Source organism: Daktulosphaira vitifoliae, unplaced genomic scaffold (assembly GCF_025091365.1).
Source record: "Daktulosphaira vitifoliae isolate Bord-2020 unplaced genomic scaffold, ASM2509136v1 Scaffold_4, whole genome shotgun sequence".
Lineage (NCBI taxonomy): Eukaryota > Metazoa > Arthropoda > Insecta > Hemiptera > Phylloxeridae > Daktulosphaira > Daktulosphaira vitifoliae.
Window position 1 is genome coordinate 16,405,486 of NW_026099575.1, and position 18,704 is coordinate 16,424,189.

Below are 18,704 nucleotides of genomic sequence, written 5' to 3' on the forward strand. Positions count from 1 at the left end.
GTAATTTTATTAAAGAACTAATATTAATATATAATAATATTTATTATTAGAATAATTAATATTTTTATAAGTAATTTTTTTAAGTTAAATTTATTCGTTTCTATGGAGTTATGATAAGTTTTGCTGTAGACAATTTTTATTTTTTACTGTTGTTTTAAACAAGATTAAAACAACTGAAATTAAACGTAATGGGATTAAAATAATATAAAAAAATAGAATGTATAATTTTTAATTTATCGTATTAACTTAATGGTTCATTAAAAAAATGCTAAGTGCATCAACTTCCAACACTCATTATAACGTAGATTAACTTTATATGTGATACAGTTTGACTAACTCTTCGAAAATAAATATAAAAGGCACATATTAATAGTATTTAACTTTAATTATGATATCGCAAAAAAATAAAACTTATTTGTGCTAATATATAGATAATATAGTGGAATAAACAAAAATATAGTTGGTCCAAATTTTAACTCTTAAGTAGTACAAAATATTGAAATATAGTTTTCCTTTTCTCTCATTTTATCTTTAAATTAATGTAATTTTTATGTTATTCAAAGGTGCTATTAAAATAAATAATGTAAGAAGCAAAAGAAGTTATTATGGTTCGGTACTTATATTTATATATAAATATCACTAAAATTTGACAAAAAAATTTCTCTATCCGCTCTTTTAGTTTAGAAATGATCAAGAGAACCAATTTTGAATTATTAAATGATTGCTCCTTCACGAATAAAAAATTCCGGTATCCCTAGATTCCACTGTATACGCAATATTTAATGTAATCTGCAGTGATAACTGTTAAATACTCAGGAAAAATAATAAAAATAAATAATTCTCCTAGTCGTTATAATTTATTTATCTTTAGTCTATGTATTTTATCATTAATAGAATCGTTACTTTTTTATAAAGATGAAAAATTCCTATTTCTGTAATTTTATTTTTTATATAATCGATTAATTGAATATGTTATGAACATTATCCATTATTGTTTTCAACCACATTCATGGTATTTGAAGAAGTCCTATACGTGTTATCAGTGTAATTATCAATATCAAACGATCAAAACTGAAAAAACCCTTCTATAAAACTAAAAAAATAGTTGAAAAGCCTGTAGTACTTACCGGTTAAACGATTATTTCTACTATTATTTAAGATTATTAATCAATTTATAGTATTATTTATTTAGATTGAAATATCATCTTCAATTATTATTGAAATAAAAAAGTTATTGTTGACGCCCCTAACAGTACACAATTTATATCATATAAACTGAAGAAGATATGTAAGTATAAATCAATTGTTTTCATGAATTATGTATATTTCAAATAATTCTTAAATATTTCATAGAAAAATATCTGTTAAAATGACCGATAGTAAGTATTTTACTACTACTAAGAAAGGTGAAATATTCGAATTGAAGTCTGAGCTTAATAGTGACAAAAAGGAAAAAAAGAGAGAAGCTGTTAAAAAGGTAATTTCTTACATTGTTATGCACTGAAAAATAGTTCTAAAATTCTATCTATATTAAGTTCTTTTGTTTAAGACATTACCTCTTTTTAGTATTTAAAATACATCTAATCTTGATCATAATTTTATATAAAATATGTAGATACTTTTTTAAATTATTGGTTCTAATTCGATTAATTTGGCTATTATTAGTATAATTAATTTCCGAAGCATATTTCCTACAATGAATAATAGACTGTGTGAGTGTATTTTTTTAAACATTTAAATTTATAATTCTTTAAATAGTTTAAGAATACTAATATATTTAAAGGGTTCTTATGAATAAATATTAATTGAACATATATATCTGTGCTGAGTAAAATCAGTATGATTTTATTATTATTAAAATCATAATTTTGTTTTCTTGCAATCTGTTAAATATTTAATTTTTTTATTTTATATTTATTTTTAAATTTACTATTATTAACTGAATGGAATAAAGCTATATATTAAAAATAATGAAGATTAAAACTTAACAATTTTAAAAATTGGTCTAAAAATTTTTTTTTTTATATCTATTTTATCTTTACTTTTTGATAAAATGAGTTATTTTAAAAAACTTTATGGAATTTTAAGATAATATTAGTGCTATTTTTATAAAAATAGGTCATTGCTTCAATGACAGTTGGAAAAGATGTTTCTGCATTATTTCCTGATGTTGTTAACTGTATGCAAACTGATAATTTGGAATTGAAAAAACTGGTTTACTTATATTTGATGAATTATGCTAAAAGTAATCCTGATATGGCAATTATGGCTGTTAATACTTTTGTAAAAGTAACTAAAATTAAAAATAAATAAATTTGTTCTTACGAAAAGAAAAATGATTTCTCGTAAACTTATGTTTTTAAGGATTGTGAAGATCCCAATCCATTAATACGTGCTTTAGCTGTGCGTACAATGGGATGCATCAGAGTTGATAAAATTACAGAATATCTTTGTGAACCATTACGCAAGTGTTTACGGGATGAAGACCCATATGTGAGGAAAACAGCTGCAGTCTGTGTTGCCAAGTTATATGACATTAATGCACAGTTAGTTGATGATCAAGGATTTTTGGAACAATTAAAAGAATTACTTTCTGATTCTAACCCAATGGTAATTTATTGACAAAACTAATTTTTTATTTATGTTATTAAGTCAAAATAAATCGTTAGGTTGTTGCAAATGCTGTAGCTGCATTATCTGAAATGAATGAAGCAAGTATAACTGGTTCACCACTAATTGAAATGAATTCACAAACTATAAATAAGCTTTTAACTGCTTTAAATGAATGTACAGAATGGGGTCAAGTATTCATACTGGATTCTTTAGCAAATTACAGCCCCAAAGATGATCGTGAGGCACAAAGGTTTGCATAAAAATTATGTATTTATAAGAAAAAAAAGATTTACTGTTGACTTAGACCATCATTTTTTTTATTATTTTTAATTTATCTTTTCTCTATATCAATTTATTATTCTGAGTTGTAATTTAGTAGTTAGCAAGTTAAGCTTGATCTAAGTATGGGTCATTATTAACTGTCTATTAAGATTATACTAGAATCATATTCAATTTCTAACATATAAATTTTTATTTTAGAGGTAAAAATGGCTAATTTTTTTACTAAGTATCATATTTAATTTAAAGTCTAGTGCATTGTTTGGTCAGGAATGTGTCGTGCTTCGGTGCATAAGTATCGGGGTTTGTTTCTATTACACAGAGTTGTACAGGTTTTATTGTCCTCTTAACACAAATAGTAGCTTGTTTTAAAAAGAAAATTACAAACAAATTTTAAATTATTGATTATTAGTTTGTCATAACATTAGGGATTGAGCAAAATATTCTACAGAATACTAATTCTCAAACACAACAAATAAAAATTATGATAAAATTTTTATTAAATACAATTATTATATTTTTTACTATTTTTATATGTAGTATTTGTGAAAGAATTACACCACGTTTAGCTCATGCTAATGCAGCAGTTGTATTGTCTGCCATTAAAGTACTGATGAAACTCATGGAAATGTTGCCAACAGATTCCGATTTTGTGACAACTTTGACGAAAAAACTGGCTCCACCGCTTGTGACATTACTTTCTACAGAACCAGAGGTAAAAAAATGTCATTAATGTTATGGTAATTACTTTTTATCACTAAAAAAATTGTTTAAATTTTAGGTCCAATATGTAGCCTTGAGAAATATTAATCTTATTGTACAAAAACGTCCTGATATATTAAAGCATGAGATGAAAGTATTTTTTGTGAAATATAATGATCCTATTTATGTTAAATTAGAAAAATTAGACATAATGATTCGCCTTGCTTCGCAAGCAAATATTGCCCAAGTCTTATCAGAACTTAAAGAGTAATTAATTATTTTAAAATTTTTGTTCTTTTTGTTATATATTGTTTATTTTACAGATATGCCACTGAAGTAGATGTTGATTTTGTACGTAAAGCTGTACGTGCTATTGGAAGATGTGCAATTAAAGTTGAACAATCTGCTGAGAGATGTGTTTCTACTCTTCTTGATTTAATTCAAACCAAAGTAAATTATGTTGTTCAAGAAGCCATTGTTGTTATAAAAGATATTTTCCGCAAGTATCCTAATAAGTATGAAAGTATAATATCATTATTGTGTGAAAATCTGGATACACTGGATGAACCTGAAGCAAGAGCATCTATGATTTGGATAATTGGTGAATATGCTGAACGAATTGACAATGCTGATGAGTTGTTAGAAAGTTTTCTGGAAGGCTTCCATGATGAAAATACTCAAGTGCAGTTGCAGTTATTGACTGCTATTGTAAAATTATTTTTAAAACGTCCCACAGACACACAAGAACTAGTTCAGCAGGTTTTAAGTTTAGCTACCCAGGACTCAGATAATCCAGATTTACGTGATAGAGGTTTTATCTACTGGAGATTATTGTCTACTGATCCAGGAGCCGCTAAAGATGTTGTTCTTGCAGAAAAACCTCTAATTTCTGAAGAAACTGATCTTCTAGAACCTACTTTATTAGATGAACTTGTATGTCATATATCTAGTTTAGCTAGTGTTTACCATAAACCTCCAAGTGCTTTTGTTGAAGGTAGACCTGGATTACGCAAATCTCTTCCTGCCAGGTAAAAGCTAATTTTTTTTGTTGCTTATAATAAAATAATCTTATTATTAAAATATGACAAACTTTTTTTCTAAATAGACTGTTATTTGTGTAAAATAGCACAAAAAAAAAAAACAGATTTTTAAGTGTAGAAATAAAACTTGTGACATGTTATAGAAATAAAATTAAATAAAATGTAATGAGACTAAGTTGAAAACAAATAACTGTATTTTATTGAATTTATAATGAAGCATTATTAATTTTTAATAAATATGTAAAAATATTAATAATATAATGATGTTCCCATACAGCATTAAAAAAAATATGTTGATTAAACATTCATGAAATGTTAGTTTAATATTATTAAACCTTTTTGATTGAAAAATGCTGTTTAGGTTGTAGTAACTTTTGTGGAAATACCATAAAAACATGATTATTATTCCCAGAATAATGTTACAGAAAATTGTATAGATATATGAGTATATTTTAAATATATTTGTGTATTTTTTATGGTACTGGTTCTGATAAATGGTAATTGGGGAATATACTATATCATCCAAATACTTATTATAATTTTCTTATTAAAAGATATTGTAATATAACTATGATATTTGTAAGAGAAAAGATTGAAGATAATAACACTCTTATTAGTTTTAAAAATAGTTTGTTTAAATGATTTTATTTTTTTATTTTACTATTTGTATTTATTTCAAGTTCTATATTCCTATGAATTAGGAATTATAAAAATTTAAATAATTTCAAAAGTATTCTAAGATGTATGATGTTTATTTTAATTGAAAAGTAATTTAAAAAAAATCAATTGTAATTTGAGAGAAACTAATAGTAAATATAAAAATTAGAAACTTGGACTTCTTTATTTTAAAATAACTTATTTTATTTTTTCTAGAACTGATAATATTACTTCAAGTAATATTCCTCAAGCTGCAGTTATACCAGCCCCTCAAGAATCATTAATAGGAGATCTTCTTAGTATGGATTTGACAACACCATCAGTAATTCCAGCATCAACTCAACCATCTGTTGATCTTCTTGCTTCTGGACTAGATTCTCTGTTAACTACTACAGATGTTCCTGCAACCTCTACATCAAACACAGGTTTACTTGGGGATATTTTTGGATTTACTCCTACTCCAGTTTCCTACTCTCCTCCTAAGCAACTTTGGCTACCAAGTGAAAATGGGAAGGGTTTAGAGATCATGGGAACATTTTCCAGAAAGTATAGTTCATATTTTAATTTTTTTAATGTTGACTACATAAATATATTTTTTATAGAAATGGTCAAATTAATATGGATATGACACTTAAAAACAAAGCAATGCAACCAATGTCTGGGTTTGCTATTCAATTGAACAAAAACTCGTGAGTATCTTTTATAAATTTAAATACTTTATTTTTCAACTTTAGATAAACCATATAAAAATATATTAATTTTTCGACAGTTTTGGCTTGACCCCTGCTCGTCCACTACAAGTAGTGAATCCTCTAATGCCAACTGCATCTTATGAAGCTTGTTTACCTCTTGCAACAACTGGAATGGTTCAAAGAATGGAGCCAATTACTAACCTTCAAGTAATAATTTAATTGTAAATTTTTTTATAATATCTCATCAATTTTAACAAATTATAGGTTGCAATAAAGAACAATATTGATGTAATGTATTATGCATGTATTGTTCCTATGAGTATATTTTTTGTCGAAGATGGTCAAATGGACAAAAGAGTATTTTTAACTACGTGGAAAGATATTCCTGCTGAGAATGAAGTTCAATTTACTTTAAAAAATGTACTTTGCAATACAGGTAAAGATAAACGAGTTCTATGAAAATTAACTCATCTAAACTTGCAGTAAATATATATTACTATTTATGAATTTATTTATTTTATAGAGGCTATTGTGATGAAAATGTCTCAAAACAATGTTTTTACAATTGCTAAAAGAAATGTTGAAGGACAAGATATGTTGTATCAATCATTGAAATTAACAAATGGTCATTGGGTATTAAATGAATTGAAAATTCAGCCAGGAAATCCAAATATTACGGTAAAATGAATTGATTTATAAAGTTACTTTTATTTTTTTACATAATTGTTTATTAATTTCAATACTCTTCAATAATATAGTCAGAAAATTTTTTTTGTTCATATAAATAGGTTTTATGCTATTTTAGAAATTAAGTTTGAATTATTAAAGCAATTATTTTAATATTAACAACTTGTTTAAGAATTTACAAAATATTAAGACATGAAAATTTAAGTGTTAAAAATTATTTTATGACTAGAGTATACTATATAACAATATTAAAAGTAGATGAATTTTTTTAAACCCATTTTAAATTTTCAACAGTATACTTCTAATTTAATAAAATTATGTTTTTATATTTAGTTATCATTAAAATCTCAAACATTAGAGGTGGCACAAGGTGTATTTCAAGCATATGATGCTATTCTTCATTCATAGAACTCTAAATCCTTTACACAATGGAAGCTTACAAAAATAAATGAACTTTAAAATAGAATAAACATACAAAATAAGTGAAAATTGTATTAATATTATTGATATTTATGATAATTAAATATTACCGGTTAAATAATAATCTTTAATTCATTTATAGGTAATATAAATTTACTAATTTAGTTTTCATTGATATAAATATAGTATTTACTATTTGTAATACTTAATTTTTTTTGTTAAAATTTATACTTAAAAATGTATTATTATTATTATTACATATTAAATATTATTATACGTGTATAATATAAACGTGGATATAGATTACGTAATCCTTACTATTTTTATTGGGTTATATTATTTATTTATATTTATAATTAATAAAATATTTAATTTGTGGTTTTATGTATTATGTCACATTATTAATAAATTTTAGACATTAAAATAATAAACCCCAAAAAATGTTAGTCATTTATCATTTTAATCAAAATTTGAAATAATTAAAATTGATTTAGTTAAACTAAACAATGGAAATATTGTTTTTAAAATTTAAAGTTGATTGATGTATTCTTGTTTCATTTTCATTCTTTCTTCTTTAGAAGGTAAATACGGTTTAGTATTATTCCTTTTTCTTTCTTTATAAATATTATACTGGAAATAAAATAATTTATTTAAGTTATCACTTATCTTGTAAAATATTACAAAATCTATAATTTAGTTTATATTATATTAAAAATTTTAAATTAATGTAATTTTACCCAAAATGTTTTGCAATCTTTGTAGTTCTCAATTTGAGGTTCACATTTTTTATGGTCACCATAATTGTTTTGTAGGCATTTTAGTGATATCCGTTGTTCCTATGGAAGCATAGTAAAAACAACATTTGTATAAGCAACAGTTAATTACAATTGTAACTTGAAGAGTTATAATAAAGAAACAAATATAATAATGCAATGTTTAGGGAAATTTGAGTGCATTACAGTGTGCCAGGCCAAATACTAATTATGCAAGAGTATCATTACATGAAATAAGTTACCCTTGTTTTTTGAATCCCATTTACAATAGAATTAAAAATTTTTAAGTATAGTATAGTTTTTAAGCTCTAGTATCTTAGAATGCTGAAAAAAGGCCCTTTATGTTATTGGCTCAACACTTGAATATTACATAAGTGTTGGAAAGGAATAAAAAAATTTTTTTCCCAAATTTATTGGATATTGCGCCTAAGTCTGCAATGGCTAATGCCTCATCTAGACAAGTGAAATAATTAATATCAGATTCAATAGAAGGGCTGTGTTGCTCATGAAAGTATGTGTGAAGTAAGTCTACTATAAATTAAAGAAAAAAAATAGACTTGACCACAATGTAGATGTTATTACTTTGATAGACATACTCTTTTTTTTATAAAAAGGGGGATTCTAAAAGTAGGCCCTTTTACACAGCTAGGTTTGTTGAGATATTTATCCCTTTACACAAAAAAAAACTCCTACCAATAAAACTGAATAGTTTTTTATTTTCTTAATCAATTGTATGATGAAAAAATTTTACTCAAGATTTATCATGAAGAGATTTTTTTAAATACAAAAAATTATTTTAATCTTTAAAATAATAAATATTTTCGAAATTATTTAAAACTTCTTTACCTACAATTGTATCAAGAAAGCTTACTTCTAAACAAGGATTCGAATCTGAGTTCATGGGTTCTCCAGACATCTAAAAAATGTTTTAATTGATTTCAACTCTTATGAATCTTCTAAATTTTTATACATTTTCTTATGTACTGTATGATAAAATTATAAAAATTAAATAAATATATTAGTATATAGAGGTTTTAGATTATATGTGATAACACTTCTTGTGATTACAAATCTGATATCAATAAGCTTACACTTATTAGAATCTTACTACGAAAATACTTATTAAAGAAGTAGAGTGTTAAAGATACTGACAAATAATTAAAAATTATGTACGGGTGTTCTTAATTTCTTTTTATTGTAATTTTTTTTTAAACATTGGTTAATATATATAAACATTTAAACGTTACACGATATCTAACTACCAATAATATATGATGATATTTGTTTAATAAAAAAAAAATTAATCCATATAATAATACTTATAAAATAATCATATATTTATATGTTTGTATAAAATATCTTAATATAAATAATATTATCACAATGGAAGCAATGGATGTATCTATGTGCGATGAAGACTTTATGATGACCAAAGCCAAGAGTTTTTTGGAAACTGACAGTTACAGATGTCGGTCTTGGCTCCTTACTGCTAAATCCATGTTTCCTACAAATTTTAGCATTCATGTAAGTAAATAAAATCACAAAATTTTTAGAGTTAGTAACCACTAGTATTAAAAAAATGATTAATTAAGTAATTTTAATTTGAGCTTGAAGTTTTGCACTTTTTAATAGATTTTGTTATACTTTTTTAGTATGAATGTTATGTGATTGAAAAAAATCTACACTGTGTTCAAAGAGCAGCCAGGTGTTTTAGTTCATTGTAAGCTAATTTCTTTTCAAAATATGTACAGAGGAATATTTAAAATTTTAGTACCCTGAGATGATACATAGATTAAAATTATTTTTATGCCTCAAAAAATTTCAGATAACCAGATTTTAGTTAATAAAAAGAACTTATTTTACTAAAAAAAAAAATGTTTGATTACACTTAAGATATGTTTCTTTAAATTTGGTACCTTTGGTTATTGTCCCCTATACTCCCATTGGGTTTGAAATATTTTTTTACAATATAAATTTTTATATATAGACTTGAAGATTTTCCAAATGAGCATTTATTATGGAAAGAAATTGAAAATTTTACACCAGTGTTATGTATGGATACTGCATGTTTATCAGAAGAACAAACATTTTTTCGTGAAATGTTTTCTGCATTACCTTTATGTTAGTTAATTTTCTGTTTTCTAATATTAGGTTTTATTTGATATTTATTATGTGCTTATAGCTATTCAACAGAAATTACTGTCAGTTTGTGCAGAACGAAGTGAAGATACTATGGAACATTGCCGTTTAGTTCTTCTACTTTTAAATCGTTTTCCTCAGTCTTCTACTGAATTAGCAGTAAAATTTTATATTTATTATTCAATTTTTTTTTTAATTATACAGACTTCAATAATTTTTAGTAATCATTTTAGCTTCAATTAATGGACACAATGATCACAGCTGAAAAACATAATCAATGTCCGAGTGTCATTAATTGTTATAGAAAGATCTTAGGTAATGAAATATTAAAAAATACCTTATTTAAAGTAATATGTTTATAAAATAAAAGGTAAGTTATGAAGATATCTTATTCAAATATTTTATAAAAACCTTATTTTGATTAAATAATCATTTTGCTGCAGTTTTTCAATCAATTTATGCATTTTTAGACTGATTCAAAAGTATATTTTTTATTATTTGTCTTTAAAATTTTTTTTCATAATTTGAAAGTAGCTCTTTAGTTCTTTTATTATAAAAATTTTTGATGAGTTGATAATAATTTAAGGATAAACACTTATTGAATTATAAGCATTTAAATATATAGAGGGGGGTATGTAATGCAGGTGAATACAGCTTGTTTAATTTTAATAAATTGGTGGATTATTCCAAATGAAAAATTAACTCCTATTTCCTTCATTATTCCTGATTAGTAGTTTTTTGATTAAAAGTATAATATATGAATTAATATTTATTATAAAATTAAATTAGTATGAAATTGATATTTAATAATTTAGTATTGTAATTTTTTCGGAAAATGTATAAAAAATTATATAGTAATTATTATTTTTATAGTAAACATGTAAAAAATGTTTTTTGTTGGATTTTGTTTTCCATCTCAAAAAAAAAAAAATTAAGAAAAAAATGCAAAAAAAGTTATTTTGGCTAGCGGTGTAAGGACTTAGTATCCCGAACTTATAAGACTGTATAGTTAATAATGCAACCACTATGATCGTGATGAATAGTTTTTATAAAAAGAATTATTTAAGCTAGTTAAAAAATTCATAGTTTCTTTTCTTAACTTTAAGGAGGTAAAATAATCAAAACAAGTTTAAATTTATATTTAATCTAAGTTAGATACATGTAAATTTTTTAAAAATTGATGAACTCATTACTATGACAAACCCTTGTATAAGTATTTTAAAATAAATAAAAAAAAGTTGAACACAAAAATAGCATGTGTTTAAATTACGGCAGTCATTAACAATTTTTTTCTTTTTAATTTATAGTACATAACATAAGCTTTAATTTGACATATGTTTTAAGAACACAATATTTCATGAACATTTTCAATAGTTCAGTTGACTTTTGTAAAAAAGTTTTTATTTTGAATCCCCCCTGTGTGTAGATAAAGGGTTGGATTATTAAAAAATTTATATCAAATGAAAGGGAAATATCTAAGGTTTCAATATAAAAAAGAATTATTTCGATTCATTCATTATTCAATTAGTTATGGCAATTTTTAGAAAAAAAAAGATAAATTTTATATTAGAGACTAATGATAAAAATGTATTAATTTAGTTTCAAAATGCAAAAATTGTTAAACAAAAATTTCATTTTGATTATTGATCACAAGTGATTGGATTTCTCATATCTTTGTGACTCTTGCATAGTTGGATTTTTTTAGTGCATCTCTTAAATAGCTATTTAAATATTTTAATGGTACTGTTTTGGACTTAAATATTTATAATTTATAATATTTTGATTAAAAACAATATTTATTATTTATTTATTTATTTTATTTTAGCATATGGGACAAGCCCATGAAAATCTTGAAATTACATTATTTATAAATTGTTTTCATTATCAATAGTATTAAATGAGAAAGAATGTTTATAATATAAAGTCAAACTAATTATATAATTACAATTTAAAATATAAAACTAATTAATAAGGCTAAGAATTGTAATTTGATCTATGGCTTAACATATGTGGATTTGACATTTGTGATTTGCATTAATCGAATTGTAGGAAAACATTGGTGGTAATTAGTTGGGGAGTATAGGATTTAGATGGAAAATGAGTATGTTAGGTGGCAAAAAAAAAACAGAAAATATAGAATCTTTAAAGTTTTGCAACATATTTCCTCAATGATCTTTAGAGGACATTAAGTGTAGGTAAAGATTAAGAGAGATTACTATGGATAGAATAAAAAAGAAAAAAAGGAGCCCTTTGGCGTAAAAAAATGTTGAGGATCATTTTTGGATATTATAGGTAAAACCAAGAGACTCGTCCACACTAATGAACGATTAAATGATGAAAGTCAGCTTGGAGAAATCAATATGAGCCAATATAACAATGAATCAATACAAAAATATAGTTTTATATTATTAGCAAAGATGAACAGCTTAGAGTGTTGAAGAATAAAAGTAGAAAAAATAACAAACATGGCAAAAAAGACAGGAGATTAAACGTTCTGTTCTCTCTCTTCTTCCCAAAGACGCTCTTTGGTTTCAGAAAGGACACCCTGAGCTGAAATAAATTGAGATTGGTCAAATAGTTAAAAACAACCAGGTATAAGAGATTCATCAATACACCAAGGTGATCTAAAGAGCTTATTAATTAGATATAGATCACATTTACTTAGCTATGAAAGTGGAATAAATAAAAATATAAGAACTTATAACAAGATAACAAGTTAAAATAGAGTGGTTTGTTTTGATCTAAGTTTTACTGTTAAGGTATGAGTATGATTTAGGGAAGGACAAATTGTATTTTGGATAACGGTCTTAAATAACTTTGAAATATTATGGAGAATAGTATTAAGCAGTAGTGTTTTGGAAAGTATATGCTCTCAACCTAATTTTTTAATTAACATATACCCTAAAAATGTAATAATTATGTACTTTTGTACTATATACAAAAGTAATTAATATATTAAAGGGTATACATTTGCAAAGCAGACATATATCCTAAAAAAAACTGGTAATAGGACAATAATTTGAAACATGTGAAGGATAGTCACACTTGAGAATAAGAGGAATAGGCCTAATATTCAAAATAGAGGTAAAATTTCTAGCAATAGGGATTTATTGAAAAGAATGTCATATGCTTATATAATATAGAAAAAAAGTGAGAGGAACAGATAAATGTATTAAAAGAAAATTGCAATCAGATACTAGACATGTAATATTATGGAGGGTGATAAGTGTGTAGTGTACCTCTATAGTAGACACTTGAACATAGTAAGAAAGAATAAACGGGGATTATAAAGGAAAGATTGGAGTAAGAATAGGAGAGACATAAACAGGAGGACAATATTCAGAAAAAACATTTAAAAGGAGCATGGATTAATCTTATGGCGTCATTAAGAGTAAGCAATAAGCTCACAATAACACTTTTTGAAAGAAGTTTATATTTTATATAATTAAATATTATATTAATGTAGTTGTGATATTATCATTATTATGATTAGGATTTCACCTAGATGAGATAGTAATTTAGTAGTTATGTTATGCTTTCCTAAAATTCCCCAATAAGTAAAATACAAAATATCCTAGGACATCAAGCATAGGTGTTAACATAGTTGTAAAAAATACTTTTAAAAAGTATTTTAAATAATATTCAAATATTTAAAAAAAAATGTATTTAAAATACTATTTGAATACTTTTCATACAAAAGTATTTGAGTAATACTCAATTACTTTACAAAAGTATTTCAAATACTAAGAATACAATTAAAAAATAATAATAATGTTTTTATTTTAACTAAGAGCAAAAGGTTCCACCTAAATAATTACCAAGAGGGTAATTTGAGTCAAATATTGAGTACTCTTAAATTAAGAGAACTCATTTATTATTTTCGATATTTTTTGTTAGAGGTAAATAAAATTAATTATTGGAGACTAATCAGTGAAAAAAATAAATATTAGTACACGTGTAAAAACCTGTAAAGTATGTCTTATTGACAATAGAGTAAATCATTTGAACCTGCAATAGGCTATTGTAGGTTCAACTGATGTATTAAAAATAGATGTATACATAATAGCATTTAGATAAGCACAATAATTATGTTATACTATAATGTAACATATAAAATAACAGAGAATTATTCTCAATTTTCATTTTGACTGAGTTTAATTTGCTTGCTGTGTTACGGTTAGCAAATTTAAAAAAAAAAAGTATATTAATAGTACTGAATATTAAACAGTATTAAATACTAAATAATTGTATTTAAAATACTACTCAGATACTTTTTATTAAATGTATTTAAAAATACTATTCAATACCAATGAAAGTATTTGAATACTTTTATTCAAATACATTTACTCAAATGCTTTACGCCTTTGGGTGTTAATATAATAAAGATTAAAGTCAGACAGTCATCAATCAGTCTGTTATTGTCAAAGATATGATTCTCATCATAATCACATTATATTTCACAGCATTTTTAAATCACATTGTTATTGAATAAATTAGTTATTGCATAATATGTAAACTATTTTAACATTGAAAGGTTTATTTATTTAATTAATAATTATATAAATAAAATTTTTGTTGTTACTTGAATTGCTACTGGATAATTATTGTATTTAAAATCTAAAAATAATATTAGTTTTATTTTATATTTTTTCAGTTTGCGATCTTGGTCCACTACTAGTATCAACTAATGCATTAAATCAAAAAAATTTGTATAAAATTTTAACTAAAACTACTGAATTTTATATTACTTATGCTATGGGAGGGCATACTCTAATTCCGGTAATTTTTAGGTTTTATAAATATCTAATATTACTTTATTATTTATATACATAATTTTACTAATTCTTTTGTTGTTAAATTTAATTGTTTTATGTACTTAAATATTCATTAATAATATTTGAAAGGCTACAAAACTTCATGAACAGTCCATTAAGTTTTGAAAAATCTGGGCTGTTTTAAAAATAAAATAAAAAATCCTGTTTATTGCTAAAATGTGGGCTACTTACCTAAGTGAGGTATTTTTGATGTTTATCTAAAAAAAATAATTTTAGCACTTTCCTCGGATTTTACATTCAGGCTATAACTATCCTACCATATGATTGATAAAACAATTTTAAAATTAAAATTAATTTTTTTTAAACTTATGGGTGTCAATAGAATCTACCAGACACAGAAAATTGTATTAAAACTCCTTGGGAAGATTTGTTTACAGCTTGTGAACGTATTGGAAAAAAACTTTCTTGGGAACTTAGATCTGTTCTTAGTCAAAGGTATTTTGGAGTTTATTTAATGATTAAAAATTAATCTTTTAGTTTTAATTACTATTTTATTATTGATATTTATTTATAAATAAGTTGAAACAGATCTAACTGAAGACATAACTTTTGATACAATTAATATTTTATTATTAATTTTTTTAAAGTAGATTTATGCATTCTTAGACTATGTTAAAAATAATAATTTTTATTAAAATAAAAAAATATATTATTTTCATTTTAAATTTTTTCAACATTTTAGCTTTTTCTAAATATTAAATTTTGTTGAATCAATAGCTATTTTTACACAAATACTTATTAAGTTACAAAAAAAAAAAAAAAAAAACATTGAAGGGGTATATAACATAGGTGGTGTATTTATTAAAAATTTACAGTATGAGATGTATCCACCCGCACTACATACCCATGTATTGAAACTTGTAACTTAATGATTAATCATCCTAAAATTGTTATCAAATCTCTACCTCCCTTTGGCGGCCTTATTTCTTCTAATATATTTATTGGATAGACATTAACAACTGTAAAGTTCTCCCTAACCACTAAATCTTATTTATTTTTGTAAAATGGAGAGAGAAATACTTACTACCCTTTCCTATATAACTATACTGTTTTACCAGAGATATAAAATTCAATGATAAGTAATTAAAAAAAAGAATTGAAGTTAAAAATTATAACAGTACAAAAAAGAGTGATTTTTTACACAAAAATAACATTAATTGTTTAACTTCGGTTGTTATTTACACATGAAAACAAATAATATGGATTTTTTTTTATTTTAACTTATGGTATGTAATATAAGCAATAATTTAACACATGTTTTGGGCTTTGTTTGAATATTTTTAAAAGTTATGTTGAAAAGGTTGACTTTTCATACAAATGTTATTAGTTTGAATTTAATTAGTTATGAACCTGATCATAGGGGTAATTCAAAATAACATAGTCTAAGAATGTATAAATTATTTAAAAAATAATATAATGTAATAATTATTGTATCAAAAGTTAATCAGTTATCAGTTAAATCTGTTCCACTCTATATAATATCCTTCCTGAAATGTTATGTTTGTGGTAAAAAGAGTGAGAAACTTACATAGACTCGCATATCTTGTGAAACAAACATTTGTACCTATGTACCTAGGTACAATGTGCTCCTGATTGAACTATGTAAACAGGCTTATAATATAACACTTGTTTATTAGTGACAGAAGAAAAGCGTGGAAAAAAGTGTCCAGTTTTGCAAAAAAATTTGTTATTGCTTCAAATAATAGTGAATTAAGTAAACAGTTAGTATTTTGTGGTATGATTCTCTTTGTAAAGCATGTCTTTGACTATAACAGATCTCTTAAATCAGGTAAAATAGCAAAATTTACAAATTAAAAAATTATTATAGTTTTGATTAAATATATTACACAAAATACTTGTTAATAAATTTTTATTTATATAGAAAATGAAATTGAGTATTTGTTAGTGAAGGCTGTAAAAGATCCAAAAGGACATATTATTAAACCTCCTTTAAAACAAACTGTTTTATCTGTAGCTACAAAATTGAATGAATCACTTATTGGTATCACAAGTGAATCTTCAGAAGTTTTGGATAACTTCAAAATGGCATTTAATTATTGGGAATTACTAACAAATAAAGAGCCAATGTGCACTGGTATTTAATTCTAATATTTTGTTTTTCTTAACTACATTTTCTAATCTATACTATACTTATAGATTATTGGAAACTCAGTGCTCAAATTAAAGTAGATACATATATAGGCCAATTTTTAAGTGATATCGAATTTTACCAAGGAAAGTATAAAAACCTTTTAAAATCTTTACCAGCTGAAAAAAGTATTAGAAAGTCATTGTCTTTAGTAAGCTTATATTACTGTGTTCAAGAATTTAAGGTTAGTAAGTTTATATTTTAATTTATGTGACAAGTATTAAAAATTTGCTATGAATATTTTAGAAATGCACTGAAAATATATTTGAAGTAGTTGAAGAATTAGAAGAATTAAATTTACATGGCATTGTTTCTTCTGAAGTAACAAATCCACCTCCAGAGAGAGAAATGTATTATATACAAATAGCAAAATTACCAATACTACAATATTGTACAAAAATATTGATCCAAATACTTTTTGTAAGTAATTATTTTCTTTTGGGTATAAAAATTAAAACAGTATATATAATTATTACAATTTTTATTTTATTTATATTTTAAGCATCATTTGATAAATTTACCAACTGCTTGTGATCTCATCGGTCACCTTTTAGTATTATGCCAAATGGTTTGGCCCGCAGGTGAGGAAATTGCTATTGAGATGTATCGTCACATATCAGAACTTACAGTTTTTACATATCCTCAATTCTCCATTTATATTACTAACATTGATATAATAGAACAATTCATGGCTATGTTTATAGAGAATGACAAATGTGTTTTGAATATTTTCCCTTGTGTTGCTTCTTCTTTAAGGTTGGTAAAATATTTTACTTAATCATGTGTTATTTTTCATTTAATAAAATAAATATATAATAAAATTATTAATTTAATAGTCCAAGAATATCAACAAGAGGGTCTGGTAAAGGAGTTAAAGAAGAATTTAGGTTAGCAATAAAAAAGCAAGTTTTAAAATGTTCTGAACCCATAGAAGAAACTATAATGCTATTTTTAAAAATGGAAAAAGAAAGTTTAATGAAAACTGCTTCATTGATAGAGAGATCTCTTGTTTATTAAATAATAAATTTTCTAGTAAAACATTTTTATTAGATAAAATTTATGCAGTATCTATGTCTAATTGAAATAAGCCCTTGGATGAGATTTTAATTAGAATGTATATAATATTTGAATAAGTAGTAAGATCTGTTATATTTGTTGACTCACAATATCTATTAAAAAATATGCCAAAATAATTAATTTAATGATAATTATAAAGTATAAGATATTTTCTTACTCTCCAAGAAGAGTTGGAGATGAAATGCTCTGAACATCAAACATTTTTACTGAATATGTACAAAAATTTGAAGAATCCAAATTTGGAATTGATATTGTAGCATTCATATGCATTTGTGACTTAGCTGGACTTTCTATTAAAAATGTACATTCTCCTATTTAGAAAATAAATTCTCACTTTTATACATAACATTATTTTTTATTTATTAGGAAATTACTTACTATAGTAGTTTTCTGTGATTAATGCATCATAATCAAAATTGTACTTGCCAATTCCTATTTTAAATGAAGATTGACAAGGTGTTAATTGAATATAGTTTACTGTTGATTCATAATTTAATTGTAAAGTATTGCAATAAAATACACAAAATGTTATAATTATATTTATAGAAATAAACATTTTGTTGATCTAATGATTATTAGTAACAAAATTTAAAACTCATTACTTGATATAGTTACAATACAAAAAGTAGACAACTTTCTCT

The 18,704-nt window shown here is 24.2% G+C and overlaps 4 protein-coding genes across 5 annotated transcripts; 2 read left to right on the forward strand and 2 right to left on the reverse strand.

Moving 5' to 3' along the window:
• Positions 1-1,040: 1,040 nt before the first annotated feature.
• On the forward strand, positions 1,041-7,367 carry LOC126905270 (AP-1 complex subunit beta-1). Its single transcript, XM_050684802.1, has 14 exons — positions 1,041-1,288; positions 1,354-1,477; positions 2,119-2,289; positions 2,365-2,610; positions 2,670-2,863; positions 3,433-3,607; positions 3,674-3,861; positions 3,918-4,622; positions 5,508-5,837; positions 5,894-5,980; positions 6,061-6,190; positions 6,248-6,419; positions 6,507-6,661; positions 7,004-7,367. Exons 2-14 carry the CDS (start codon positions 1,370-1,372, stop codon positions 7,076-7,078), a joined length of 2,736 nt encoding a protein of 911 aa, XP_050540759.1. The 5' UTR covers positions 1,041-1,288; positions 1,354-1,369; the 3' UTR covers positions 7,079-7,367.
• Positions 7,368-7,531: 164 nt separating this feature from the next.
• Positions 7,532-8,900, reverse strand: LOC126905283 (coiled-coil-helix-coiled-coil-helix domain-containing protein 7). Of its 2 annotated transcripts, none has more exons than XM_050684827.1 (3): positions 8,735-8,900; positions 7,828-7,926; positions 7,532-7,720 (listed from the first exon to the last, which is right to left on the reverse strand). In XM_050684827.1, exons 1-3 carry the CDS (start codon positions 8,777-8,779, stop codon positions 7,619-7,621), a joined length of 246 nt encoding a protein of 81 aa, XP_050540784.1. In that variant the 5' UTR covers positions 8,780-8,900; the 3' UTR covers positions 7,532-7,618. The 2 variants fall into 2 exon arrangements, with proteins under 2 accessions (XP_050540784.1, XP_050540783.1); XM_050684826.1 differs by having other exon boundaries at positions 8,714-8,898.
• An 83-nt stretch (positions 8,901-8,983) lies between these two features.
• LOC126905272 (integrator complex subunit 10) lies at positions 8,984-18,411 on the forward strand. The gene is made up of 13 exons (XM_050684807.1): positions 8,984-9,387; positions 9,516-9,583; positions 9,851-9,984; positions 10,046-10,161; positions 10,236-10,317; positions 14,657-14,781; positions 15,160-15,272; positions 16,475-16,626; positions 16,720-16,932; positions 16,995-17,170; positions 17,233-17,406; positions 17,489-17,742; positions 17,823-18,411. Exons 1-13 carry the CDS (start codon positions 9,247-9,249, stop codon positions 18,001-18,003), a joined length of 1,929 nt encoding a protein of 642 aa, XP_050540764.1. The 5' UTR covers positions 8,984-9,246; the 3' UTR covers positions 18,004-18,411.
• LOC126905282 (uncharacterized) lies at positions 18,044-18,650 on the reverse strand. The gene is made up of 3 exons (XM_050684825.1): positions 18,442-18,650; positions 18,221-18,374; positions 18,044-18,155 (listed from the first exon to the last, which is right to left on the reverse strand). The coding sequence occupies exons 1-3, from the start codon at positions 18,617-18,619 to the stop codon at positions 18,044-18,046; spliced, it is 444 nt and encodes a 147-aa protein (XP_050540782.1). The 5' UTR covers positions 18,620-18,650.
• Positions 18,651-18,704: the final 54 nt, after the last annotated feature.